This window comes from Dipteris shenzhenensis, chromosome 29, assembly GCF_047967505.1.
Source record: "Dipteris shenzhenensis isolate YYH24624 ecotype China chromosome 29, Dip_SZ_1.0, whole genome shotgun sequence".
NCBI lineage: Eukaryota > Viridiplantae > Streptophyta > Polypodiopsida > Gleicheniales > Dipteridaceae > Dipteris > Dipteris shenzhenensis.
Genome location: NC_141624.1, coordinates 27,314,161 through 27,327,288, shown reverse-complemented (window position 1 = coordinate 27,327,288; position 13,128 = coordinate 27,314,161). Strand labels below are relative to the sequence as shown.

The window sequence follows — 13,128 nt, the reverse complement described above, 5'->3', positions numbered from 1 at the left end:
TATACGGGATCAGAAAGCCAAGAAGGCTGAGGCAAAGGATGCAGGCAGTGGAAGCAAAGGCAAAGGCAAGGCCAAGGTAGATGACTTGGATGCAGTGAATGTTGCAGCAGAGGACAGTGACAGTGACAGACATGATGTTTTATGCTCTTCTGCTGTAATTGCACATACTTTGGTTATTGATGGCCATGACATGCACACCTGGCTCTTGGATTCAGGTGCTTCTTTTCATGTTACTCTTCATAGGGAGTGGTTTACTTCCTACACAGGTACTCATGGAGTTGTTCACCTTGGGAACAACTATGCATGTCAGATTGCAGGGATTGGCAGTATACAGATAGTATTCCCTGATGGACGCATATTTATGCTTGATGGTGTTCGCCATGTGCCGCAAATCAAGAAAAATCTGATTAGCACTGGCTTGTTGGATGACAGTGGTTACCACACCACATTTGGGGATTCCAAATGGGTGATTACTGATGGCCAGGTTGTAGTGGCTGAGGGTTTTAAGAGTGATACCTTGTACCCTCTTTATGTTTCCAGTGTAGGTAATCATGTTGTTGCCATAACCGAGCTGCCAAAGGTTTCATTGTGGCATAGCCGGTTGGGACACATGTCCGTTAAAGGAATGCAAGAACTATCACGTTTGGGTTATCTGCCGTCTCTTTCATTTTCAGATTTGCCTACTTGTGATCATTGCATATTTGGCAAGCATTCTATGACTCCTCATAAGAGGAGAACTCCCCAAAATAGAGCACCGCTTGATCTAGTGCACACTGATTTGTGTGAGATGCCACAGCTATCACTAGGGGGTGCAAAGTATTTCATTACTTTTATTGATGATGCCACACGCAAAGTGTGGGTCTATTTCTTGAAGCATAAGAGCGATGCCTTATATGCTTTCAAGAAGTTTGTCGCTCAGGTTGAGAATCGAACAGGTCGCAGGCTGAAATGCCTCAGATCCGATAATGGGGGTGAGTATGTGTCACATGCTTTTGTGCAGTTTTGCGAAGCTAAGGGCATTAAACAGGAACTCACAGCCCCTCATAATGCATCTCAAAATGGTGTGAGTGAGCGGATGAATCGAACTATTCAGGAGAAGGTTCGATGTATGTTGTCTTATGCTGCATTGCCCCATGGCTTTTGGGCAGAAGCCGTGCAAACAGCAGTTCACATAATTAACAGGTCGCCGAACAAGGCTTTGGAGTTGAAAGTGCCAGAGGAGGTGTGGTCTGGCAAGCCACCTTCATATAAGCACTTACGTGTGTTTGGCTGCGAGTGCTTTGCTCATATACGCAAAGAACTGCGCACCAAACTGGATCCAAAGTCTTCCAGATGCATCTTTATGGGTTATGGTGACGAAGGTGAAATGGGGTACAGGTTATGGGATCCCGTTAAACGGAAGATTATACGCAGCAATGATGTCATCTTTAAAGAGGATAGTGTACACAAAGAACCCGTGCAACCTGTGGAATACAGGAGGGTTGTTTATGATGATGTCGGACAGCAAAGAATGCCCATTAATATGCAGCAGCAGGCTGCTGCAGATAACCCTGTTCAAGAGGGTATACAGGCTGAAAATCAGCCAGATAATTTTGCCAATGATGCACCACTGGATGTGCCAAGAGATGGGGCTGTAGAACAGCCAGATATGGTGGTACAGCCACCTGTCATGCATGAAGAACAGGCTGGACAGCAGCCTAATCCGGAACATTTTGTGAGGAGGAGCACCCGTACACAACGGCCTCCTGCCAGGTTTGTTCCAGGAGCCAATAATGTGGCTGATTTTATCATGCTGACAGATTGTGGTGAGCCTTCCAGCTTCAAGGAAGCTATGGGAAGAGCAGAGAAAAAGAAGTGGGAGAAAGCCATGCAGTCAGAAATGGACTCCCTACTTCAGAATGATACATGGGACTTGGTGCAGTTACCTGCAGGCAGAAAGGTTTTGCCATGCAAGTGGGTTTACAAAGTCAAAGTGGATTCAAATGCTTTACCTCGGTATAAGGCCAGATTGGTTGCCAAGGGATTTAAGCAGGAGAAGGGCATTGATTTTGATGAGATTTTTTCCCCTGTAGTCAAGATGACTACTTTGAGAGCAGTGTTAGCTCTTGTTGCTCATGAGGACATGGATTTATGTCAGATGGATGTGAAGACTGCTTTTCTTCACGGAGATCTCCATGATGAGATCTATATGAGTCAGCCAGAGGGATATGCTGTTAAAGGGAAAGAGCAGCTTGTGTGTAAGCTCAAGAGGAGCTTGTATGGACTCAAGCAGGCACCAAGAGAATGGTACAAGAAGTTTGATGCCTTCATGCAGTCCCAAGGGTATCATAGGTGTGAGACCGATCATTGCTTGTACACCAAACGGGCAAAGGATGGCAGTTTGATGCTACTCATTCTATATGTGGATGACATGCTAATTGCCAGTAAATCTCAGCATGAGATTAGTGCTTTGAAGAAACAACTGCATAAGTCTTTTGACATGAAAGACTTGGGTGATGCAAACCATATTCTTGGCATGCGGATTACTCGTGACAGGTCCAAGGGACTTTTGTTTCTGTCACAGAAGGAGTACATTGACAAAGTACTGCAGAGGTTTAAAATGGAGGGGGGGAAGTCTATTAGTACCCCGTTGCCTCCACATTTAAAACTCAGTAGTAAGGACAGCCCCAGATCAGATCCCCAGATCAGATGATGATAAGGCTGAAATGGCCAAGGTTCCGTATGCATCTGCAGTTGGTTCTTTGATGTATGCCATGGTTGCCACTCGTCCAGATATTGCTTTTGCGGTGGGAGTCATCAGCAGGAATATGGCAAATCCAGGCAAGCGGCACTGGGAAGCAGTGAAAGGTGTCTTGAGGTATCTCAAAGGTATCAAAGACTTGTGCATATGCTATGGTAGGCAAGATGCATTGGTGCATGGTTTTACAGATTCAGACTATGCAGGGAATGCAGATAACCGGAAGTCTACTGCCAGGTTATATTTTCACATTTGCAGGAGGTGCTATATCATGGGTGTCTCGGTTGCAGAAATGCGTTGCACTGTCAACCACTGAAGCTGAATATGTTGTAGCCACTGAGGCTTGCAAGGAAGCAATATGGCTTACTCGGCTGGTGGGAGATTTGGGCACTACAGGAGATATGCCAGTTTTGCATTGTGATAGTCAGAGTGCTATCATGTTGGCAAAGAATCCGGTCTTTCATCAAAAGACCAAGCACATAGATGTGAAATATCATTTCATCAGGGAGGTACTGGAAGACAAGCGACTTGAGCTTGTGAAAGTGCATACTGATGATAATCCTGCAGATTTGCTCACTAAGAGCTTGCCTACAGAGTGGTTTGCACATTGCCGCCACATCATGGGATTAGGATGAGACCATTCTTATTTTATGGTCTTGTATACAGTAACTGTATATTGCTGTAATTTTTATTCTTTTCTCCCCTTTAGGCACATTGGCCTTTAGGTGGGAGGTTGTTGGGGTAAAGGCACATTGCCACCCCTTTATTAAAGATATGACACCTATGACTGTCTTAAGACAGTCATAGGGTGAAAAACCTAATCCTAATAAAACTTATGAGTTTGTGGTGTGGCTCATCACTTCACACCCGCATCTTTTGTGTCACCTCTCTCTCTCACTCTCTCCTTGTTGTACTTCTCCCTCTTTCCTTCCCTCTCAGTAGGTTGGCTGGTTGGCTGCCTATCCAGCCCTATTTAGGGCCCTTTGCTAGTCCTTTGTTCCATGCACGGCCCAACCCCTTTGGACTGCTTACCCCGCCACCTGCCATCCCTGTTTGCAAGCCATAGACCTGCCCAATACCTGCTGCAACAGTGCGACTCCATGCTTCTGCTGATCCGCCTCTGCTCAGCCCTTGTCCGGACCCTGGCGCACCCTGCACACCTTCCATACACTGCCTTGCGGCAGCCCGTACTGATCCGTACAATGGCTGTCCCCTTTCTCTGGGCATACCTTGGCCTAGGTCTCCCTCCCCCATACTCTACTCATTTGGGGGCTTACAGATGGGGAGGTGACCTTTCCAACACCCCAATCGCTAGCCCAAGACTCGTATGCATGATTCCAAAAGAGGGAGGGCGAGCTGACATCCACCGATGGCACCCAATCACTCTTTTGGACACAACCTACAAAATATGTCACCAAGGTCTCGAGCTTGAGGCTTTGTCCACACCTACACAACACCCTCCATGACACCCTAACAAGTATGTTCAAGAGAAGCATCTTGGACATGAGAGGAGGCTTAGCCTCTCGCTATGATCCTACTAGATTTTGAGAGGGCGTAAAACAAGGCGGACTTGGCTATCTTGGAGGGCACCATGCCGAGCCTGGCTTCTTGAACTAGTGGGTGCAGGGGATTTCTGCCCTTTATGTAGATAGTTCCAGCTAGGTGCTCATAGACGGACACACACGGTTTCTCATTCTCCCGCTAAGTGTGATAGGGCTACTCCTAGCCCCCTTCCTGTTTCTTTTCATGCAAAGGTGCTAAGGTACTTCCTCTACTCTGAGGCAGCTGGCCTATTGCATATGCGCTTGCTGATCCAGTAAGACGAGAAGCTACTAGACTTGAAGCTCGTAGATGATACAACCTTGTTCATAGAGGGCTCAACTGTGAGTCTGGAGAGATTCAGCTCTCCTTGGCGTGTACTACTTGGCTTCAGAGAGCCACGATAAACAAGAATAAGTCAGTCAGTTTTTGCAACCGAGCAGCTCCAACGGTGGGGCGTGAAACCTTAAACACTAATTATACTCCAAGAACAGGCTGGAATCTCAAAATTATTGAAGGCCAGCCACAATTGCCTCCAAGTAGTGAAGCAAAATACGAAAAAGAAGGAAAAAGAGGCAGCAATCCAACTAACATCTCCATCGTACGTGAATTAGGGAGTGGGAGACGGGAGGAGGAAGAAAAAGCACAGTACTAGGGACCAGAAATAAGGGGCTCCCCCCCCCTCCCCCCCCCGTAAGTCTTTATTGCAAAAGAAAATGGTTTTACAATTGGCTCACATAGGAGCAAGAAGCTAATACACCTCGAGTCTAGTTCTAGGAGCTTAGGAGCTCTCTAGTGTAAGAAATTACCCAACAGAGGGTACGCAGAGCGGAAGACTGATAGTAATGCCCAGGAGCTCACACAGTGTGGTGTGGGGTGTGGAATCACAAACTTCTTAACTTATATGCGTAGGTGTGCAAGCCAGTAAATAAACAATGCTCATAAACAAATATAGAAGCAACTCTTTATATTTCCGTCCGTCCACAAAGTAGGACAGGATACAATACCAAAAGGTTCTCCTACTAGATGTGAAGCACTTCTAGATCCCTGAGCCCGCGTGCTCCACCTTGAGCGTTTGTAGACTCTCTGTCTAGTGTGTTCTTCTCCACCTTACTGCCTGTGAATCAGCCTAGGTGGGCAGCCCTACCAACCTTTGTCTGCAGCACACAGGTCCCCTTGGTCCTCCTGAATGTAGGCTCCAAGATAGCTGCTCCACTGCTCCAAACTACTTGTGAATGGCTGCTGCAGAAGATGATGATCTCAGCAACCTTCTGCCCTAGAGGACAGTCTAGGTTCAGCCTCTCCCTGGAGCTAAGTCTGCAGCAACACCTCTCTCCTTCACTTCTTGTGTAGAGTGGTGGATGTGCTGCTCCTTTCTGGTCCTTCCAAAGCTGCTTGGCTGGATATCGAATGAGGCCTGAGGCCTCTCCTTTTATAGGCCCTCAAGGGCCCCTTGTAGAAACCGACCAGCAGCCTCAATCTGGCCGACCCAAACAGGCCGACCAGGCTGCTGCAAAACTACCCTAAAAGGGCTCTCATAACCAGGGCCCCTGGCCCACAAAACTAGGGCTTTTGGCCCTCACTTCAAGGGCTGATGCCCTCTTATATATGCAGGGTCCAGCCCCCTTCTGCCCTGCCATTTTCTAGGCATGGTAGGCTGGCTGAAACCAGCCCTACCATCCCTATACCTGGCCGACCAGGCTGCTGGTAACCCCTGCCATGTTGCGCCTCTGCCAGGCCCTTCTCCAGCGCCGTACAATTCTGTACACCCTGCTGATGTCATCGTGCCCTTCATAGGGCCCTGCTGCAGTCCGTACGCCTGCTCTGCAATTCCGTCTTGCCAGGTCAGATCCAGGGCTTCATGCCACTGCCATCCCTCCCGCACAAGGTCTGTTGTGCTGTCCACATGACAGCTCATGTGCTGCCCATGTGGCAGGCCCATTATCTCTAGGTCTACCTCCCCCATGCTCTCCTTATATGGGGGCTTACAGATGGGGATGTGACCATTCCAACATCTAGTTTATAGAACTAGGGGCAGCCATGCTATTTGGCTTTGTCCCCACAAGCTGGGATCTTTTCAGCCAGGGAGAGCAGGCGGAACTAGTCTGCTTTATAGGAAAAGGCACCCAATAAAGCTGTAGTTGGCGCATTTACTCCATGGGCCCCTCCCCTAAAGGCTGGAAGTCCACATTGGCACACTTTCCCCTTAAAACGTGGGCCTTTTAGCACTCTCCAAGGTCCTGAACAACCAATACACAAGATTCAACACTTTTAACCCATTAGAGGTTAGCTAAAGCATGCATTCTAGTTCTTGGACTAATCCTAGTCCCTTGTGGGCGTCCCCACAATGCTCATTAACCGATGTAAACAAAAGAAATTGGACTTGCTCTAGTTAACCAAAGTCAAATTCTTTGACTAGAGTCAATAAAAAGATTTCTCTTTATTTCTTCGAAGAAGTACAATTTTGTGACATCCTCTCTGGTTCTAATCAGTTGCCCTCAACCAAAAAGCTTCTTGGTACAACCGCAAAACTTGTGTTATATTGTAATAAAAACTCCTCATCCACCCACTTGGCATCTGGTGCGAACTTGACAAAGTACTTGCATGTAACCTTGCCTCTGAGCACTTTCTTCTCTGTGTGATACACAACTGTTCTGGTTGGAAGATTTCCTCCATTCTTCCACCTCTAGTAGCTCTTATGTAACTAGTTCTGTGGGCTCACATCCTTGATATTTCTTTAAAAGACTCCCATGGAAAGCATTTTGAATCTTCCAATTCTCTGGCAACTCTAGCCAAAATGGACTTCGTTTATTGGCTCATTGATCCAGAAAGGTCCATAATACCTGGTCGACAACTTTGGATACACCTTTTCTTTGCCCTTCATCATCCTCAGCCTCGCTTTCTCAAATTTAAGAAGTAACCAATCTCATTCTTGGAGATTCATTTCTCTTCTGTCCTCATTAGAAACTCGTTTGTATCTCTCTGGATCTTTCTAGGTTGTCCAGCTACAAAAATTTCATCCTTGGTCATAAGAATAGGCTGCAAAATTACATTTCCATAGACCACTTCGAATGGGGCTTCCCCTGTGGAGTTGTGAGTGTTAGTATTATAGGCGAGTTCCACGAGAGGAAGATCTTTTTTCTATTCAGCTTTCTGTTTGCACATATAGCAACCTTAGAAGATCTAGCACAGTGGAAATGTTAACCTTGCTTTGACAGCCTGACTAGGGCTGAAAAGAAGATGAGAAATCCTATTTTGTCCCCATGTTATCAAATTATGCTCTCTAAACAAACTAGTCATCCTTGGATCATGGTCAGTTGCAGTAGACTTTGGCATCCCATGGTGCTTGCCAAAAATAACATTGCCATGTGGTCCACCTTAATGGTCTTCCTAACAAGAATGAAGTGAGCTTGCTTGCTAAACACGTAATTATGGTCCAAACCCAATCATTTCCATTCTTTGACCATGAAGATAAAAGATAAAGTCCATAGTTATACTTTCCCATGGAGCCCGGGATAGCGAAAGTGGCATCAGAAGTCTCGAGTCTTTTGTCTATCATACTTTACTTTCGAACAAGGCATTATGTTACAGCAGGTGCATAAGATTCCTCCATAGCTTTCATCTGCATGTCTCGGGTCACACACAAGTGATCATCTTTTACGAAGCACCCTTCTCGAAGGGAGTACTGGTTGGATGCTTGGCCTTGCTGAATGTTCTACATGATCTCCCCGAAATCTGGGTCGTGTAAATACTATTCCTTCATTGTCCTCAAGGTCTTTGTGATAGGCAACCTTGACATTGTTCACTTCTCGAAAACACAAGAATATCATCGAAAAAATGTACCTATGAAATGCCTATGAGGCCTGAAGATCTTGTCCATCATCTTGTTGAAGGTAGCAAGAGCATTCATCAAAACAAAACGCATGACCAAGAACTCGTATAGCCTAAAGTTGTCCTTGAAAGTTGTCTTGTGGATATCCTCGGTGTGTGGGATCAAAAATCTATTCTCAACAGTCATCTTGTTGAGCGCTCTATAATCAACACACATACGATAAGACCATCCTTCTTTTGAAGCAACAACACGGGTGAACATAAATTAGAGGAACAAGGTAAGATAAGTCCTTTGGAGAGCAAATCCTATACCTAACCCATGATCTCCTCAGTCTCAGCTGCACCCACCCAATAAGGTGGCCAATTCGGAGGCTCACTCCTTGGAATGAGCTCGATGGTATGATCCCCCGGCCGCTCTGGGGGTAACTCTCCTGGTAGTGACTATAAAAAACAATCTTTAAAAGCATCTAAGAACTGAAATGTTTCTATATCTTGAGGATTCCCTAACAAAAATCATGTAAGCAAAAACAAAAGACTTTATTACTTTTCCAACGGAAACACTAGATGCAATTGGAATAGTTTCTCCTCTTCCTTTAGCAACTATGCAATGCTCTCTATTTCTATGACTGAAAACAAGTATCCTTCCCGGAATCATGAGACATACTCCTTTCCTATGGCACCAAGGCATTCCAAAAACTACATCGAGGTAATCCAATGGTGATACAAAAAAGTCCTCGTGATCCACACAATCCTGAATATGGACCCTAAGCTTGCCAATGAGAGACCGACTATCCTTGGAATATCTATCGGGCATCAAGAGATTGCCTTAGCTCTTCAAATTTGATTACTAGCCACAAAGCTAGGTTGTGTGAGATGAAGTTATCTGTTGCTCCGGGGTCGAACAAGATCAACATGTTTTGGTCTCTTTGCCCAATGAGAGACAAAGTTTTGGGCCTCTGGATCATCTACTCTGCCTAGTACATCAAGGAGTCCTCCTAAACAAGGTATGTGGTGGTTCTTTAGGTGGGGTTTTCTACTCCCTAAAGCCCAAACGCTTTTTGGAGCACTGGGCAGCCATATGCCCTTCTTTTCTGCATCAGACACCCTTTCCCTCCTTTCCGAAGGTCTAGATCTATTCTGAAGGAAACTTGAGCTTGCCTACCCCTCGGATTTTGTGACTGAGACTCTTTCTTTTCAAGTCTGGTAGCACAAAGGTCTTCTTTTCCGATCCTCCAAGCAGACAGGAAATTTTGCTTTGGATTTTTATAATAATAAAAACCAAAACAGCAAAGAACCCCCAAAAGTAATGCCTTCAACAAACTAACATCGAAGGGGTGGGATCATGGAAAACACAGGAAGGGAAAGGCTGCAAGTGGGGAAAAGGGGAAGTGAAGAAGTGGTCATGAATTTGAGAAAGAAGGCAAGCAGGAGTAGGAAATCAGGAGCCTCTTTATCTACAATTCACTATATGAACATTTATTAACTCTACCAATTGAAAAGGAAACTACAGTCTCAATATTATTTTTAAGATTAGAATAACAGAATCCTGCATCCATTCACTTATTGGATATCAAAACAAAGACACTGTTTAGCAATGATGGAAACATGAAGATGCTCCTCCACAGTGCCCAGTTACAAGTTGACAAGTAGGACAATCCTTAAAACCTGTGTGGTTAATTCGACAAGCCTATAAAGAATATCACTGAATGTGTCTAACTCTACATAACAATGGTAGCCATTTGAAGAGATCCAAATGTATAGAATATAAAAGTGGAATCAATCCAAAGCCAGACAATGGGAAAAGTTGAGATCTGACAACTGGGACATCAAGAATCATATATCATGTGTGGCTCTCAAAACATTATTGAACCATAATGAAAGAGAAAGTATGTACCATAAGCCACCAACAAATTTGGAGCTGCTTTCATGTTCACCAGTACCTGCACAAGCATTGGTGTTGTTGGAGGCTTGTCAGGGACAGCAAAAAATGACTCAAATACCAGACAGAGGTAAGTTAACACTGACTACCACAAGAGGATCACTATTTGCTGCCGCTATTACAAATGTAGAGACCACACAGCAAACTTCCAGCAATGAAAAATACCAAAGGAGCATTAGCACTCTTGTTACAGCCAAGCCTAATAAAATAAGATGCGCATGGAGCTGTTCTACAAGCAGGCAGAAGATAAAAGAAAATGTCCTTATACAATGACATAAAACATAGGTGGACCTACTACATGAAAGAAGAAGATAGCAAAAAATAGCTATAAACTTCATCTGAAGAAGGATTCCAAGTACGCATGCAATCATGACATCTGTGGAGGCTGTATGGGACTGCAAAAAAAGGCTTACACCCTCATCCAAGGACATGTGAGTAGGGTCAATGCCTAAGAAATGGATACGGCACCATCAAGAACCATTATGAACCATATATTGAAAGTGTGACTCCCGGTAAAGCTTGTGTTTCTGAACACCACAGCACTTATCAAGTCTCAAAGGTCCAATGTGACGACATGAGTCTCTGAAATTCAGAAATTAAATAGTCCTATAAAGCACAGCCGTAAGATCAAAGCAGAAGGTTACTGAAGAGAAGAAAGCCAAACTGCCTTTTCCCCAAACCCCCAAATAAAAGATTATCTAGTAATCTGCAGAAAGATCCATACTATAGCAACCATAAAACAAGAAAGTAGATTTTTAAGATTGATGCTCTGTCTCCATCCTGTTAGCTTCTCTGCCCCCTGTGGGTGCATCTGCAGGCAGCTGGGCTCCCTCCCCCCCCTCCCCCCGCCAAAACCCACTTTTACAATTTTCCCTCCCATATCTTCCTTCATATACACCCCTCCCTGGTGTCTTTGCGGCAGCCAAAGGCTAGGCCTGCTTGCCACTTTGCGCTGCTCTCAGCCTATTAAGGGGCTGGGAGCTTCCCCCTCATGGATGTTCAGCTGGAGGCATCTAAGCCCCATTTGGAGCTTCCCACAGCCCCTTGAGTTGTGGGTTCAGGGCCATCTTTCCCCCTGGTTCCTTCCTCTTCCAGTAGGTGTCTTTGGCTACCTGAGGGCTTCCTGCAGCTCGAAGGGGCTTTTCTCATTTCACCACTCTTTTCTAAGAAAACTATTGAGGCATGCTGAGGCGAAGAGTGGAATGTGAAGAAAGGAGAAATTGCAGGGTGAAAGAGAAAGAAAGAAAGATTTATTAATGTCTACAAAAGGCCAAAAAAGCCTATGAGACCAATGAGCCAAAATCCATCATGAGAAATACACCCCATTGTTGCTATTTTAGCCCTGGTATGGCCCTGTAGGCGAGTCAGGACACTTGCTCCGCTTGGGACACCTAGGATATCTAGGGATGACACTTGGTCCACCTAGGACATCTAAAGTGTACTTGGGCCTATATGGCCACTCACTTGTACTTTCATTCTATCCATTTGCAAGTACGCTCCATTGCATTCCATGTTTCCTTCCATTCCACTCCATGCAACAGTGGTATCAAAGCAGGTTCTTGCTCCGGCCTGCCCTCCCCCATGCACACCTTCATCTCAGCTCCCTAGCCAGCAGCCTCAACTCTCAGTTGACGACCAACTTCTTGCAGTTAGACTTGCTCACAACACGACTTGACCAGCTCAACAACCTAGCATGCTTAGCTAACAAATCCACGCAGCTCCCATGACCTGCTCTCTATAGGCGCAGCTCCCGTGATGCTTCCGCGACCTGTTCGTTGCTTCATTGACCTGTTGGAAGCCCCGCCTACTGCCACAATAGCTCAAGAAGCTCTTTCAACCTGCCCCAACCAACTCTACTTGCTTGGTAGTGTTGTGCAGCTACATACAAGGCCTAGAAGCCACTCGACACCAATCTTGAGCTCCATTTTGACCTACAGCAGACATTCACCCTACCAAGAGGTGCAACCACCTCCAACGACAATGTCAACCTGCAAAAAGCTTTGCACGACGTTTCCCTATAGCTGTGCAGATGTCTGTACAACTATACGGAATCATTGCCAGTTGTGTGTCCATACAACGCAGTTCATCTTTTCTTTCCCTTGCAATCTAGCTTCAAATCTTGCTGTCCGTACAATTTCTTGCTGCGCCCATACTTTCAGTTGACTCCAATAGCACATTCTCCCATTTGCTGTTTTGAGCTTGCATTTGCAGATCTGTCAACAGCTTTGACTTTTGGATTGCACAGGACAATCAGAAATTGGGGCTTTTGGTTTCATTGACAACACATTGCAGTACAGGCCGACCAGCAAGCCATATGTGGGCCGACCCACACAAAGGTTTACACCAATTTGACACCTGGACATGCCAATGTCCTTCCCCAAATGTTGCGTATTTTGCAAAAACAAAGTTGGATGGCACCAACTACTCCTTGTGAAGCTTTATGGTGTGCAACATTCTAGTTGGCAGACATCTCTGGGATTATGTTAATGGAGATGAGGCAAGGCCAGAAAAGGTGGCTACACCTATCACTCCTACAGGTGGAGGCAGGGGTAGAGATCAAGGTGAAGGACAAGTGGTAGGAGTAGCAACTGCTTCTTTGGTGGCTCCCACAGCAGAACAGAAAAGGTGGGATTCACGTGATGCACAAGCTCTTTCAGTTATTTCCCTTTCTGTCGAGGTTTATCATTCCTCACATTCGGTCATGCAAGACCTCGAAAACCGCTTGGGATATTTTAGAGAGCATGTTTGCAGCAAGAAATGATGCCCGAGTCTCATTTCTAAAGAGAGAGCTATCTCATACGCACATGGATGAGGGTGATTCCATGAATGCTCACCTCACCAAGCTTCAAGATTTGAGGGAACACTTGCTAAATATAGATGAGATCATTCATGATTCAGAGATGATTACCACGATGCATTAGCTCCTAATGCACATGGAGGGGATGTTACAGCCAACTTTGTGGAAGTAGTCCCACAGAAAGCACCCTCTACATCAAGAAGGATGGGGGGGATATTTTGGTCATCATTCTTCATGTAGATGACATGCTGCTCACAGGGTCAAATGAGGAAATAATTGCAGATT

The 13,128-nt window shown here is 45.5% G+C and overlaps 1 protein-coding gene across 4 annotated transcripts in view; it reads right to left on the bottom strand.

The window, feature by feature from the left end:
• The window catches only part of LOC147882653 (uvrB/uvrC motif-containing protein), an 85,372-nt gene that overhangs the window by 18,785 nt on the left and 53,459 nt on the right, over positions 1-13,128 (bottom strand). For 2 of the 4 annotated variants that reach the window (XM_087400425.1, XM_087400426.1), the window contains exon 8: positions 10,002-10,075. In XM_087400425.1, coding sequence (XP_087256551.1) covers positions 10,002-10,075 — 74 coding nt within the window. The remainder of the gene's footprint in view (positions 1-10,001; positions 10,076-13,128) is intronic. The other 2 variants (XM_087400424.1, XM_087400427.1) reach the window with 1 other exon arrangement.